The sequence below is a fragment of the Nymphalis io genome, chromosome 2, assembly GCF_905147045.1.
Source record: "Nymphalis io chromosome 2, ilAglIoxx1.1, whole genome shotgun sequence".
Taxonomy (NCBI): Eukaryota; Metazoa; Arthropoda; class Insecta; order Lepidoptera; family Nymphalidae; genus Nymphalis; species Nymphalis io.
This window is the reverse complement of record NC_065889.1, coordinates 10,913,728-10,929,701: the sequence shown is the minus strand read 5'-3', so window position 1 is coordinate 10,929,701 and position 15,974 is coordinate 10,913,728. Positions and strand designations below refer to the sequence as shown.

The following is a 15,974-nucleotide window of genomic DNA, read 5'->3' as shown; positions in this document are numbered from 1 at the left end:
CCGCAACAAGCAAAAACCCTGGTTCGATTAAATTTCATGAGTGATGTTATTAAATTGATTGCGAGATAAACGTTCCATTTGATGAAGCAAAAAGATACAGGAAGAGATTGCATTGAATGATTTTTCTTTGTATTTCTCACATTTATTACAACTGTGTATACCTAGTTTGCGGTGACTTCACACGAGCTTGTCATATTATGAAGTATTTCAATCACCGGTGTAATAAAAAAAATATCTTAATAAGATCTTATTAAATTTACGGTTTTTAATACTGGCTAGTGCGAAGGCCGATTCTTTCATTCTATTTATATTTTAGAATTCCAAATTCAAATTAATTTTATAATACAGCGATGACGCTTTTATTTTTAAATCAGTTGTCATTTGTTTTCCCGCCGTTCGATTTTTCTTTGATATGTGAACATGGATACATTGTAATTGCGCGATATATCCGAATAAGAGTGCCGGCATGGGGCCAACGCACCACAGACTACACGCAATATTACGACGTATATTGGTGAAGTAAAGTTTTATTTATTCATTATATAATTTAAAAATAAATAAATGCTAATAAATTACTACTTAGTTACAATAATTAATTCTCGTAAAAGTATATAACTATTCATCCTATTAAGTGGGTAAACGTGAACTCTAACTGCAGTTGACTAGTTGTCAAGCTGAAGGTTGCTCAAGATCCTATGGAGCGAGCTATACTCGTAGTATGATCAGAAATTACATTATCCAGAGTTACCGAAATAGCTTGCATGATTAGAAGACTGAAGTAGCAGGGAGCTGGTTACTTATGTCGAAGGATTGATGACCGTTGGAGTAGACGAGCCGAAGAGAGGAGACCGCGGATCGGCAAACGCAGCAAAGGACGTCCACAAGCCAGGTAAGCCAATAACCTGAAGAAAGTGTCGGGGCCCGACTGGATGTGGAAGGCGAAGAACCGTGAGCTTTGGCGCACCTTGGAAGAGACCTATGTAAAGCGGTAGCTTGCATTTGCCTAATGATTTTTTACCGCGTACGTTTTAAACGTGTAATACATATATTAATTAATATAAGTGAAATAACTTTTTTTTTTTTTTATAGAATAGGAAGGCGGACGAGCATATGGGCCACCTGATGGTAAGTGGTCACCAACGCTCTTAGACATTGGCATTATAAGAAATGTCAACCATCGCTTATAGCCAATGCGCCACCAACCTTGGGAACTAAGATTTTATGTCCCTTGTGCCTGTAATTACACTGGCTCACTCACCCTTCAAACCGGAACACAACAATATCAAGTATTGCTGTTTTGCGGTAGAATATCTGATGAGTGGGTGGTACCTACCCAGACGAGCTTGCACAAAGCCCTACCACCAGTGCACCTTGATCTCAAATAACGAGAGAGAACGAAGGTTCGATGTAAGGATTCCATAAATTATTCGCAATCATAAAATATCGTTTTAATATATTTTACCGCGCAAAGCCCGTAATAAAAATTAAAAGTAAATTAATTTCCCGCCATGAAGAGTATCTGTCAATGTTCTAGTTGACAGATTAAAAATATAGATTATATAAAAAATGAGTGATAATCTTCAGTAATATTTAAAAATTATTCATATTACATCTAATATTATATATTACAATCTGGTTGAGTCTTACATAAGAAAAAAAAACTCAGAAAAATTAAGGTAGATTTAATTACCTTCTAGATCCTGAGTCAGCTTAAAATATCACTTATAATTTTCTTACAATAAACGTTATGTAAATCAACTTGTGTACGTATCTGAAACACTAATATCGTAATTAAAATATCACAATCTATTTCAAAATCCTCTTATTTCATCTCGTAGATTTAATTTGTGCTGTTATTTAAACCTTAATGTAAACAAAAAAACAACGACCGTGTTAAACAGTTAGTTTCATCATGTTCCCATAATTATGTATAACAAAAAATTGTTTTGCTATGAAGGTACTAAATTACTTATTATGGATCGTTCACCTTAGACGATTCCACGGAACGCGATTACGTAAAAGCTGCGATCTAAAACTTTTTATTTGTATTTGCTTTTTTAACTTCCTGTTTAGAAGTTATTTTAATCAGTCATTTTTGAGACCATTTTTGACAAATTGATACCTACTTCCTGAATGCGTATGTCGTACATATGTATATAAATGTTCTTAACAATTATTTCGTCTTCATATCTAAAGAAAAAATATGTCGCCATATGAACTATGACTAGACTACGTTCAACTAGAATTCTTACAGAATAGCTCTTCGGATTGACTGACTACACTTGATGTTAGAAGATTTACTTTGTTTTGCTACGTAGATGCGTGCAGTATAATATATTCTGTGCTCTTAACTAGGCTTGAATTTGTTCGCCATCGCGTAATTCACGAGTACGAATAGTATATTAAAAAAAAAACACATAAGCTATAGAACCTCCTTCTTTTTGAAGTCAGTTAAAAAACGGCTTAATTTAAGCATGCGAATGAATTGAAATGAAATATATCGCCGGCCGGCCGGTTGTGAAAAGGGATTAATAGTACAAAATAAAATTAAAATTGTATATACCCAACCGGTGTTTTGAGCGCAGGACCTCACTGCAGGACCAAACCTCTATGACCAAAATTCGTCACTAAAAGATCGCTATAAATGATAAGACTGGCTTTGCACACCATTGTTTTCTTAATCTGTAAAGTTTTATATTTTCTGTTACTTTGATGTGATATATTTTTTAATCAATATTAATAATATGAATGCAAAAGAAAGTCACTACTCGACCGAACATCATGAAATTTTTATATTGAATTACTGGTTTTGAATTCGACTAACTACTATTTTGTTGGAAACTAATAAACCAAGGACGAAAAATCTTCTATATTTATTTAAAAAAATCTAATCTCATTTTAATACAGCCTACATTTCTTTTCGACAAATTGAGAGAGACCTGAATGAGAGAGACCATATTATTTTTATTTACGATACTTATATATATATAACCTTACTTTATTTTATAGCAAATTGCAGCTACATGTTTTATAGCTACTATATGTGGATAATAAATTATCAATAAAAAAAATATCAAGTCTAAGTTCAAAGACTTGCTCTACAAAAAAAACATCAAATGTTAAATATGTGAGTCATTACGCAAGTCGTATAGCAGATGCGCTCATGCACAGGCTGTGCGAAGGCCGTGCCCGACCATTGACCCTAAACAGCGCCATCTATTAACAAGTAGCTTATAATGTTTCATATTATTCAAATATATTATTTACACAACAAATAAGAAATCATTTTTATAATAATTAATCTTCCATATATTATATATTTAAACATATAAAAAAACATTTTAAGTTCAGTTAAGTCTTAGAACCGTAATGATTCTAATTAGAAATTGCAAACACCCCTCTACATTCTATTACTGGAACTGGTTGTAGCAAGATTTTTTTTAAATAAACCACTTCTTCTAAGAATAAACCAGGAGCCACACAAGTGACAACGTCGAAGACACATATAGGAAGATGTTACTAAAGCCTCTTTCATATAAGCTTTTATTTGTTACCTGTATTAAGTTATCAAATTTGATCGATTCTTTGTAGTATTTTTTTAAATTATTTGCTAATTAAAATAACTAATGAGTTTTTTAATGGTTCGTCTCATTGAAATTCACAATTTCAAATACTTTTAGATACAATTTGACAGATTTAAATGCGCGACAAAATAGTTTTTTGCAAATTTAATTAATGAAACCTATATAAATTTTAATCATAGCTGATAATGTAATTACATCAAAGTCCTACATATGATAATATTTTCTTTAATTAAATATGAGTACAAAATCGCGCATATGTGCTCTCATGTATATCTCTAGTCTGAGTCCAACATTACCTGCTACTAAGCTACCTTACCTCGTTGTATGTCATAGCGTGTGTGTAGAGGATTATAATTAATCAATACATATGTATTTCTGGTTTAGCCATTCATGGCGTGCGTGGTTGGAGTGAAGAGTCAAATAGGGTCTAAGCTAATTCAAAAGGAAAGTTCAATGGCGACCGTTAAGTCTAATAGCTCCATTATATTAGATTAATCCTATATTAATTTGCTACAATAGAACATACGAATAATAAATTATTTTGTAATTTTATTAAGACAGACATTATTGTTTGTAATCTTTTCAATTAAGATGTTTATGAAAATAAACTTGTTTCATCCTTGCTAAAGCGCCATCTATTATCCGATAGTAGTAATTATAAAGTACACTTCAAAGACAAGTACTAAATCACTAAGCTGTTATAAATATAATTTCTCATGTAACGCTAACGGTTTTGAGGCAATGTTAATGAACTGGTCAGCAGATTTATTCGTAAGGAACGCCCACTTGACCGCACTTAGATAACGATTTAGTCTTAATACGTTAAGGAAATAAATATTATGCTATAATAATATTATATTATTATATAATATAATAGATCATATTAAAAAACAACTAAAACGAGCTCTTGTAAGTCATTTAACACACTTGACAGACGTATGACTATTTACTGATATTATAAATGCGAAAGTAAATTTGTCTATCTGTTACGCTTTCACGTGAAACCACTGATTTTAATAAAATGAAGTATAAGCAAGCTTGTACCCCAAGGAAGAACATACTTTTTTATACCTAACACGAGGGAAAAGTCACGGGCGAAAAATATTCAAATAAAGGAAGCATGAAGGAATTTCCCTGTAATAAATGTAACGGGACTGCGTTTATATATTAAGTAATCTACGAAGGGATCATTTTAATTAGAAAACAAAACTTGTACCCCAAGGAAGAACATACTTTTTTATACCTAACACGAGGGAAAAGTCACGGGCGAAAAATATTCAAATAAAGGAAGCATGAAGGAATTTCCCTGTAATAAATGTAACGGGACTGCGTTTATATATTAAGTAATCTACGAAGGGATCATTTTAATTAGAAAACACGCGATAAAACTATTGAAGTAACTGTTTACTAGTACTTTTGAAGTTTACTTCAAACTAAATTTAATAGGAAATTGACACCATTCCCTATTAGTTGCAGAAACTAATAAAATTTAATTATACAAATTGTAAATACTTTTTTATGATCATTGTCTTTGTTAACTTTGTTTACATAAATATGAGAAACCGGAAATGACGATTAAATATTGTACGATAAACTCTGATACATTATAAATGTATATTATATTTGAAGTATTCATATAAAATTATGTAAATAAATATTTCTTGTATAAAATGATTTTTATGTTTAAAATAAATAAAATATTTTTTTGTCTTCAGGTACAAAATGGTGCAAAGAATATTTTTATTGTGCCTCCTCAGCTTGGTGGCACGGGCTCTAGCCAGCAGCGATGACAAATTTATTAAGAAATATGCAATGATGAAGGTAAGATGAAGTATTAATTATATACCTAACAAAAATGATTTTAAAAATATAATATGGAAAAAAAGCCTCAACAATTAAAAAAGATTCGCAGTCGGTAGGATTCGAACCTACGCTCCCAGAGGGAATCTGATTTCTAGTCAGACGCCTTAACCGCTCGGCCACGACTGCTATTGATCCTTGTAATGAAATAATTCTATACAAACAAAAAATATCCGTAAATAAAAATAAATGTTTCTTGATTTTTTTTTATAATAATTATTTCTAATATTAGTTTATTAGAAAGAGAGTTTGTTTGATTATTTATTTGTTTATTACGACTTCACGTTTAACTAATCAACCGATCATCGTGTAATTTTGTATAAATGTAAAGATACACAAAAGAACATACGGTACCTAACACCTACCCCAACACGCAGATGACGCCGCAGGTGCTAACTAGTACCTATTTAATAATGTCAAAGATAAGCGTAAACACCAGCCACTAAAACTATTATATTTTTCTTTAATATTATGTATTTTGTACGTTTTATTTAGATTTGAATTAAGAAATCATTATAGTATGTAGGCACTATGTCATTTGAACATTCCCTCAGTCCGACGCGGCTGATATAAAATTATATTATTTTTAGTTGGTTGGCCCCGCGGCTGTATGGGCTAACCTAACCTAACCTAAACCTTGGAGGCCTAGTCAAAATCGGTGTCTGTCCGTAACCATAATCGAAATCATCGGATATCCGACATTAAAATCTATCGTGGGGGTTCAGATGTTAGGTATAAATATGGTCCTATTAGACTAAATAAAATATTTTACTCAACATTAAAGTTTGTGTTTAGTGTTCACAATATCTTAAAGTATTTTAAGCGTATAAGTATTGTAAAGGGAAGGCTTGGAGCTTATTCCACCACGCTACTCCAATGCGGGCTGGTGGATATACATAAGATTTTCATCCGATGATTTTCTTCACTACTGAGATAAATTATATTAAATATAGCTACCTGCCCGGGTTAGAACGTAACAACAGGCCGTATATCCGGCGATCCGGCCTCACAGTATAAGTTATCCGGCCTAGCCGTATCATCTCGAATTAGGTCGTAAGCTGACGATGAGTGTTAAGATAATGTTCGTTGACATCTTATTATTTTAAGAAATATTTAAACTAAAGTTATAATGTATACATATATAGAAATAACATTATCAATGGTATAGGTATGTGCATATATCAAGGGAATATTTTTTAATAAATAATAAGCATTTCTCTAATTTCAGATTTATGAAAGCTGTTTCGGTCCAGAAGTAGTGAAACAAATTCGTAAAGAAATGAAAGATGCTTACGCGAAGTGCTCATCACCGCCATCTTTTGACGAGCCCCCGAACCCGCACAATATACCGTCTATCTTATTAGGAAAATTACCGCCTGGTTTTACAATGGACCCGAGTACGCAAACCATCACTAAGCCGACAGATGGCGCTATTCACGGTCACGAAAATGATTTATCTCATGATCAACTTCAACCACATAAAGTGACACCCTTAGCTAATATCCTCCCGTTCAGACAAGGGGTGAGTATTTATATGAAATTACTCAAAAAAATAACCACTCAAAGGCATGCCTCCTGTGAGGATTGAACTCACGACCCCTGGTTTACGAGACCAGTGCTCTACCACTGAGCTAAAGAGGCGATGTTAACTCTCACGAAATTGTTACTTACATAACAGACTAATTTTTTTAATATTTTATAATTAAAAATTTACGGCTCTACTTATAAACGTTGCTTATCTGCTGTTTATTTAAACACTAAGTTCGCTCTTTCTATCATATATGATATGACATTAGAAAGAAAAAGAGAGCATTGGTTAACTAATCACTCACTAAAAAAACGTTTATAAGTAATTCAGTTAAATAATTACATGAATTATAATTTATATACACATTTTCTTATTTCACTAGGTATGTGAATAATTGGATTTCTGATCGACTCAATCACAGTAACGAACCGGCTTTCTCAAGTTACACAAATTAACAGCTTATATCTAGCTTAGTTTATCTGATGTATTTTTTTAAATTTAATAGCCAACCTTCCAACCACCATCGCCCTACATGATGCCAGGACAGTTCCGACCGTTCGCACAGCCCTACTATCAGTTCCCGTACAACCCCATGTTTTACCCTGGAATGCAGTACAACCCTTACGCGTACCAGCAGCAGCAGCAACAGCAGTATCCACACGGATTATACCAGCAGCCTTACTTTGGAAACAGCAGGGTGTCGGTAAGAAATAGTTTTTACTATTTATTAACATATTTTTCAAAATTCGAAAGTCTTTTTAAATTAGAAAACGACAATTTTTTTTTAATTAATTAAAAAAAATATTGAAATATCTCATTTATACATACATAATATATAGAAACTGAAACATAAATTACATAGAAAGATTATAACAATATTAAATGATTACTGGAAGCATTAATTCTACATATAATAGTATCCTTATTACTTACTTACTTACTACTTTTTTTAACTTACTACTTACAGCAAGCGATGGCTTTATCAAGTCTTTACTTAAATTGTCTATAGTTTCATCTTAATATCTTTATTAGAGATGAGGAAATAGAGTCTATGCGTGATAAGTCTGTCATATCTAAGAAGTAAATAGTGAATAGTTAAATAAACAAGACAAAAGATGTAGTGAGAAAAAAACACATAACATAACGTTTTTATAATCAGGATAATTAATCAATCTCTTTCAATTGATTCATCTATTACGATTATATTTCTATAAAAAATTAGTATTTTATAAATAAGTTTTATTATTATTTACTTCATCAGATGTATCTTTCAAATTCATTTAAGACAATTTCAAATTTAATAAATTGCCAACCATGCAAGGATCTAGTCCAATTTTTCATTTAACTTCCTTGATAAGGAATTATCATCATCAAAATATGCACAATATTTTTTTTATAGAATAGGAAGGCGGACGAGCTAATGAGCAACCTGATGGTAATTAGTCACCAACGCCCATAGACATTGGCATTGTAAGAAATGTTAACCATCGCTTACATCACCAATGCGCCACCAACCTTGGGAACTGAGATGTTATGTCCCTTGTGCCTGTAATTACACTGGCTCACTCACCCTTTAAACCGGAACACCACAATACCGAGTACTGCTGTTTTGTGGTAGAATATCTGATGAGTTGGTGGTACCTACCCAGACGAGCTTGCACAATGCTCTAGCACCAGTAAAATATGAGACAATGATATTAGATATTTTCTTCTTCCAGAGAGATTTGGACCTTCGCGACCGTCTTGAGATAGTATCACGCGGTCCGAACGCTGGTCGAGTTCGTAACATAACATGCGTTATGCAAGAACTTGGATACATCGACCACAACCTCGAGCCGAACTATGAACAGATCACACAACGCATTGCCAACCTGCCCGTGTCCAGCGAACTCAAGGGAGACATACAAGATGGCCTTCAGTTCTGTCAGAAATTCTCGGTAAATATATCTTCGCTCCCGTGTATTTTTCAGAAATATAAACATTTATATATATTTTAATATTATTATATAAACATGAAGGGTTACTTTATTAAATAGCATTGTTATAAGCTTATCGAGTGATGTTCAAAAAATTAATTGGTTTCATTCATTTATTACTTCGTTACACAACCGTAGTCTTTCGATATTCTATAAAATTATAGGTATTTGAGAAGCACGTCACATTTAATTGAGTTTCATTAAATCTTCTAAAAGTACGCTTCTCTCCTCCTCTCGGGGGAGGAGGCTTAAGCTCAACCGTGGAACATTTACATCCTCTCCTGACCGATTTCTGCTACGGCGGCCACTCTTAGGAGAGATAAGCCAATTGCGCAGGACATATTACAGTGCACAAGTCTGTGCGCAAGCACAGGTGCACTCTTTATTCCCTCACTCTCATAATCCGATGAGACAGCAATCCGATACGACCGGAAAGAGTTCAGGTGGCTTTACGAGTTTTCCGAGGCACGGGAATCGATACACTTCCAACTTCCAGACTCTAGGCTGCTAAACTGAGAAACTTCGGCACAAAAACCGAATAACTTTTATCTTGGACCTGCGGCCTTTTATCTAGACACTCGACCAACGAGGCAATCGCTTGTATTATAAAACACATTCCTAGCGTAAGATCCTCATGCACGTGTGTATCTTTATTCTGTAATTTGGTATTCAAATTTCTATGATTTGGATTCTATCTCTGAAATTAAAGATTGATTAATTGTATTTTCAGCAATGTGTGCCAGATATCAAGCGGGACGTAGCTCCATTGTCCCAAGAACTTATTAAGCCTATGTTTTTCTTCCGCTGTTATAAGGTATGTTTTAATATACTATTTTTATATAATATTTTAATTGTATATTCTGTTCCCTTTGTCTTGACCTATACTATACTTGGTCACTAAACCTTCAAAGCCAACTAATGTAAACGAGACTATTCAACTACACAGGAAATATTATAAAACACAAGTGTATGCGCAAACACAGGTGCACTCTCTGTCCATCGCTCCCATAATCCAATGGCAAGGGATAATTTCACATAATCTTGAGACAGTTATATCAAATAGCCCAACACCCGCAGACATTGACACTGTGTAAAATATTATCATTCCTTACATCGTCAATGCACCACAGAGCTTGGAAACTAAGATGTCATGTCCCTTGTACCTGTTACAATTGCTTACTTACCCATCAAACCAGAATACAACAAAACTAAATATTGTTGTTTGGTGGTACATTATCTATTTAAAGGGTACGACCCTGACTGCACCAATATTTAACTGCAGTCATAAAAGTTAGCCACTGAACCAACGAAGTGGTCTTTGTAAGACATGTTCGTATAGTTATATTACTAAGATAAAAAACCTAAATATGTTTTTGACAGCACAAAAAGCTAGAAGCTTGCATCATGAAAGACATTCGAGAACGTTTCACAAGCGAAGACGAATTGGATACGGACGGTGACTTTAGGTAAGTATTCTTAATTTAAAACAATTACGTGATAGTACATAAAAAATCTGCACGAAAAAAAAGACTTGAATTTGTAGGAGATCTTGATGATGAGATTACTAAGGTCTCCTAGTTTTCCTATTATTATTATATAGTCATGCAATTTTAAGTATTACTAGTTTTTTTTTAGGATCGATAGGTGGACGAGCGTTTGGGCCAACTGATGGAAAGTGGTCATCAACGCCCATAGACATTGGCGTTTTAAGAAATGTTAACCATCGCTTACATCGCCAATGCACCACCAACCTTGGGAACTAAAATGTTATGTCCCTTGTGCGGTAAATAGTAATAACAGATTACTCTGGCTTACCACTCTTAAAATCGGAACACAACAACACCAAGTACTGCTGTTTTGCATGATAGAATATCTCATGAGTAGGTGGTAACTATCCAGACGAGCTTGCACAAAGCCTTGCCTCCAGTGTAGTTGGTACGCAATTAACAAAACAAATCTAATTACTAGAAACAAAAATATATAATGGCGTACACCATTAAAGCATTGTATTGTATTTTTACGACTAAAACTCGTGATAAATTAATAAAATGTTTGATTCAATATTTGGATAAAATAATTTAGGATTGTTTACTGTTTGGGCATCCATGTTTCTACCTACCTACGCCAATGCAAGTGAGTGTATTTCATAATAAACCCACAGGTCTTTACCTAGGTCAGCCAGATCAATCCGAGAGGAACCCCTGAACGACCCAAGACTTGAAGCGCTCGACGAAATGGCTGTGTACTTGTACGACTACCTCAGCGGTGGAAACGGACTTGATTATGACTTATATCTGTAATGTACAAATGTATTATGTAGTTTGATATATTAATTTCACTATTATGTATGAAGAGGCTTTTAGGTTCAATTTTTTTATTTCGATTTATCAAATTAAAATTATTATATTCAAGTATCAGTATTTTTTTAAATAAGAATAATTTGAATTTCGGCTGAGAGATAGATTTCCTAACGTCTTATCGGTCTCAGTATGGATTTAAAAAAAAAATGTTGTGTTATTTTTTTTATTATTATTTCTTAGTTGGGCAAACAAACTATAATAATATTTCTATGATAATTTTTTTCATACTAAGTGTAAAGAGGATGTGTCCATTCGATCATGGACCTACCAGGAATGCATTCTCTCATCAGCCGAACTTTAGTTGAAAATTAATGTTTCGAAAAATAATGCAAACATATAAATGCCTCTTGAAATAAAGAGCTAATGAAAAACCAATACTACTTATAAGGTAGGATATGATTCAATTTAATAAAGTTAATACTCTCTGCTGCATTTTGTAAGATTTTTTTTTTTTATTTCAGTTTAGCTGATTAAAGTTACATTGCCAATATCACATGCTCAAATAGATGATAAATACTTGCCATTAAAAGCATTTTTTTTTTAATAATTATTAGGTAATAATAAATATTTTATATAAAACTTACTAATAAATGTAGAGCGGATATATATTTGACTCCTTCTGTCATCGATATTTTGATATACGAAAGAAGAAGACAAAACGTTATGTCACTATACAGCCGACATTTAAAATTTATTATTAAGGGTATTTTGTATAATTTATATTAAATTTATATTCGATATAAATAAATGTGACTTTTGGTAAAGGATTCTAAATGTTTGCTAATATTATGATTATTTTTCTATAACGTTTTTTTCGCGAATTTTATTAAAATATCAAAATGTTTAGAAATGTTCATAATACGAAGCAAACAATGGTTCTTGTCAATCAAGCTGACGTGACGTCACAAAGCTTTTTCGGCAATAACATATATTTTAGTTTATTCTAAGTTCCTTTGAGATTATTAAGATTGCATTTAATAGTTGTACGTGTTTAGTTTTAAGATAATTTTAAACTTTGTAATCTTTTAAGTGATTATAATTATATAAATTATTTAAATTTTGTTTTATTTACAACGACACAGTACTTAAAATATTTTTACACGAACTAATAGTAAATGGTTTTTTTTTGTAATAATATAATTAAAATATTATAATATTTTTTTAATACTAATCTCATTTGTTATATAAATTAAAAGTAAAACTATAAAGCTTTATCTAAGACTGAAACTTGTTTTGAAACGTTTCAAAGTAAAACGTTACCGACGAAAAGAACTAACAAAAGAGGTTATAGGCATATACTTTTATCACAATTATTGGCTATAAAATCGATTTCGTATGAACCCTTATGAACCGTTTAGCACATTCTTAGAAACATATTTACGAAAACTTACAAAGAAATCATAGTATAAATATTTTATTGAACACGTCGCGTGTTCGAGGGTGCAAAGGCCATGAAAGGTGAATGTCCATCATGACACTGCGGTACAATTACCCTGTCAATACAATATTCGTTACATTAAAAAAAAATACGAAATTCAAGACGCGCAATTCATTATTGTGACATCATTCAAACATATACTCCGTAATTATCTCACCCGTGTTACATTGAAAAAACGATTAAAAACGCAATTTTTGTGCATGTATTCTTTAACTGCTTTACTTAAATACGTTGTTTAGCGGGTGGTTAGTTAAGCAATGCCGTGTCTTCTATTTTTGAATATAAATCAATAATTACAGTAAGTAAGCAACAAAGATACGTTAGTGAACTTAAAGCTGTTATAACTTTTGATAGACTCAAACGATTTTGATGAAATAAAGAATAAACGGTACCTTGGAATACTCCTTATGATAACACTTATAATTTAAAGCCATTATCAAATTTACTCCGGGCAAACAGAGAGGCAAACAAAATAGTCACACATAGCTATATTATCTTAAAAAGAGGCAATTATTTGATTCTTCCATCCTCATCAACTCATGCGGGTTTTCTCACGATCACCTCCAAAGAGGTTTTCTATTACAAATAATTTGAATTAAACCTATGAAAACTTTATAGTGCTTGTCCGATTATGTAGACATTAAATAAAAACTCACTTATATAATATATACAGATATACTTGGCACATCAAAAAACGGGATGTACATATGTAGTTACGAATCCTCGCCACAGGATATGACATTTGTGAATTTCTTTCTTGATAGCAAAAAAAAGATTTTTGTGAAATCCAAAACCCTTTTGTGATCCATCGGCTATTTCGGAGAAAGAGCGATTTTTCAACCGATCTCATAAGATAAAAAAAACTTGCATTATATTTGTTTGTTCGTAAAGATTCAAGTAAACTTTCACCGCTTCTTTTATAGAGCATTTTTTTTTTGCGAAAAAATTTCTACCTGCGTTATTGAAAGAGTCTCTCCATGAGAATGTAAACCAGTTTCGAAGGATTCATTTTTGCGATAATTTATTAGGTACTTTCATGTATTTGTTTTCTATTTACAATGCAAATGAGTTACAAACATGCCGTTGTTTTAATTGTTTTAAGTCCTTCTAGAACTTCCACTTTATTTTGAGAAATACAATTCTGAATTACGAAGATCACTAGAATTTAACTTTCTTAATTGTACTTTGCATTAATAATAAATTATTAATTCTACTTGATGAAATATTATTCTAAAAAAAATAACCGCCGTGTGCTATTTACGTGGATTAAAATAAAATACTTTGGCCTTATGCAATAACAAAAAAAGGTGATTTCTTTGTCCTTGCTATTAAAAGCAATAATAAAAAAAATGAAATCTCGAATATTTTGAACATTAACGCTTTACAGATGACAATTAGAAAGTAAGCAATTCATCGTTCAATATTAAAGAGTTATACAAAATGATAGATTCGTTATACACATGGTGCAGATGCGTTCGCAAATAAACACTTATTGTAAAGTTTGTTAATGTACTGACGCACTCAACCCATTCGGATCCACCTTTCGCTTGTAATAGGGTAAAGGGACCATGCGTCGGTACGAGTTATGTTAGAATGCAATAAGTTACTTTCAATGTTATTAAAATACCAAATAAATACATAAATAACGTAATCCATAAACAAATGTTTTTATGAATAAAGACAAAAAATAAATTTTGTATACGTATTCAAAATAATTTAAAGTCTATTAAAGTCGTGTTTGTTAAAATTATATAACAAAATTGCAACGACACTTAATGTCTAGATTCTAACAGAATTGTTTATCTCGCGCCATCTAATCTTAATGGGAACGTGATCTTTATAATGTGATAAATCATTCAATAATATAAAAAGCTCGTCTGGGTAGGTACCACCCACTTATTAGTGTTCTACCAGCAGTACTTGGTATTGTCGTGTTCCGGTTTGAAGGGTGAGTGAGCCAGTGTAATTACAGGCACAAGGGACATAAAATCTTAGTTCCCAAGGTTGATGGCGCATTGGTGAAGTAAGCGATGGTTGACATTTCTTACAATGCCAATGTCTAAGGGCATTTGTGACCACTTACCAACAGGTGACCCATATGCTCGTCAGCCTTCCTATTATATAAAAAAAAAACTAAACATCAGTTATAATAACATTTACCCCGCACAAAAATGTAGAACACCTTTTCTCTCAAAACATTCGAAAAGAAAGATCCTTGTCAAATAATCGCCTGCGCAAGTGTTGTGTACACAACAATAGCGCAAAAACGTAGGCCTAAAGGATTGGCAGAGATGAATGTAAGATTTTATGGCAATTGCGATGGCAAGGTGTTTTATGACAATCACATTCAACCATAGATGAATACTGGCAATTCATCATAAAGATTTCATCGATAAATGACAAAAAAAAACAATAAATACATAGATTTCAGAGGTGCGATTCTGTATGAACTCACTTCATTACTCACCCGTGAAATATACAACCGACTTGTGTATATCACATACTATTTATATTATTATTATTATTATTATTGTATCTCAATTTTATGAACCTTTGTTGTCTGAGAATAAATGATTATTATTATTATTATTTATTATTACTATTTTGATGCGTATATTCTTCAACTGTTATAATTATTACGGCCAATGTCGCATATCACTTTCTAATATTTCACGAACGTTTTCTGCGGTGAGTTTCGAGTTTCTTACAGAAAAGCCCTACAGAAAAGGCATGTCACAGGTGACCGGGTGATTCGTACAAGCCACTCATTATTTATTCTATTGTATCGATGGGATCCGATCTGAAAGATGAGTGAGCCAGCTTAATTACAGGCGCAAGAGAAGTAACATTTTATTTGTGTTGTTTGACGGCGTATTTAACGATGTATATTGTTTCGTTTATACGATGACCATACGGTTTATATATATACCATAAGGTTGATAATTGTTAAAATTATGTTAAGAAATCCGTTTTTAACTGAAGAGCTCTGCAAAACAGATATGCTGTGCTACCAAAGCTTTCGAGTTGTTATATCTTGAAGTGAGATCCAGGTGATACAAAATAGCGCTATTTTTTCCCATGTACAAAAACTGTACTGAGTTAAATTAGGTCCTTACATATGAAATTGGCGTTTTGTACGGGAGGAATATAAGGTCAATTTTTTTTTTGTAAAATATATTTAATTAATCAAAGTATGCATCGTTGTTATCTATGCACTTTTGCCATCTC

The 15,974-nt window shown here is 32.5% G+C and overlaps 1 protein-coding gene and 2 non-coding genes across 3 annotated transcripts; 1 reads left to right on the top strand and 2 right to left on the bottom strand.

Moving 5' to 3' along the window:
* The first annotated feature begins 868 nt into the window (after positions 1-868).
* Positions 869-11,308, top strand: LOC126773413 (uncharacterized). The gene is made up of 8 exons (XM_050494360.1): positions 869-889; positions 5,300-5,405; positions 6,673-6,966; positions 7,478-7,675; positions 8,691-8,909; positions 9,679-9,762; positions 10,329-10,414; positions 11,110-11,308. The coding sequence occupies exons 2-8, from the start codon at positions 5,307-5,309 to the stop codon at positions 11,246-11,248; spliced, it is 1,119 nt and encodes a 372-aa protein (XP_050350317.1). The 5' UTR covers positions 869-889; positions 5,300-5,306; the 3' UTR covers positions 11,249-11,308.
* On the bottom strand, positions 5,492-5,573 carry Trnas-aga (transfer RNA serine (anticodon AGA)). Its single transcript has one exon. It is a non-coding gene; the product is annotated as a tRNA-Ser (tRNA).
* Trnat-cgu (transfer RNA threonine (anticodon CGU)) lies at positions 7,014-7,085 on the bottom strand. Its single transcript has one exon. It is a non-coding gene; the product is annotated as a tRNA-Thr (tRNA).
* Positions 11,309-15,974: the final 4,666 nt, after the last annotated feature.

Bases quoted from the DNA above. Each gene is read 5' to 3' on its own strand.
- LOC126773413 (XM_050494360.1), top strand. From the start codon at position 5,307: ATGGTGCAAAGAATATTTTTATTGTGCCTCCTCAGCTTGGTGGCACGG. The intron at 7,676-8,690 runs GTAAGAAATAGT...TTCTTCTTCCAG, and splicing joins TTGGAAACAGCAGGGTGTCG to AGAGATTTGGACCTTCGCGA. The intron at 10,415-11,109 runs GTAAGTATTCTT...ATAAACCCACAG, and splicing joins GATACGGACGGTGACTTTAG to GTCTTTACCTAGGTCAGCCA.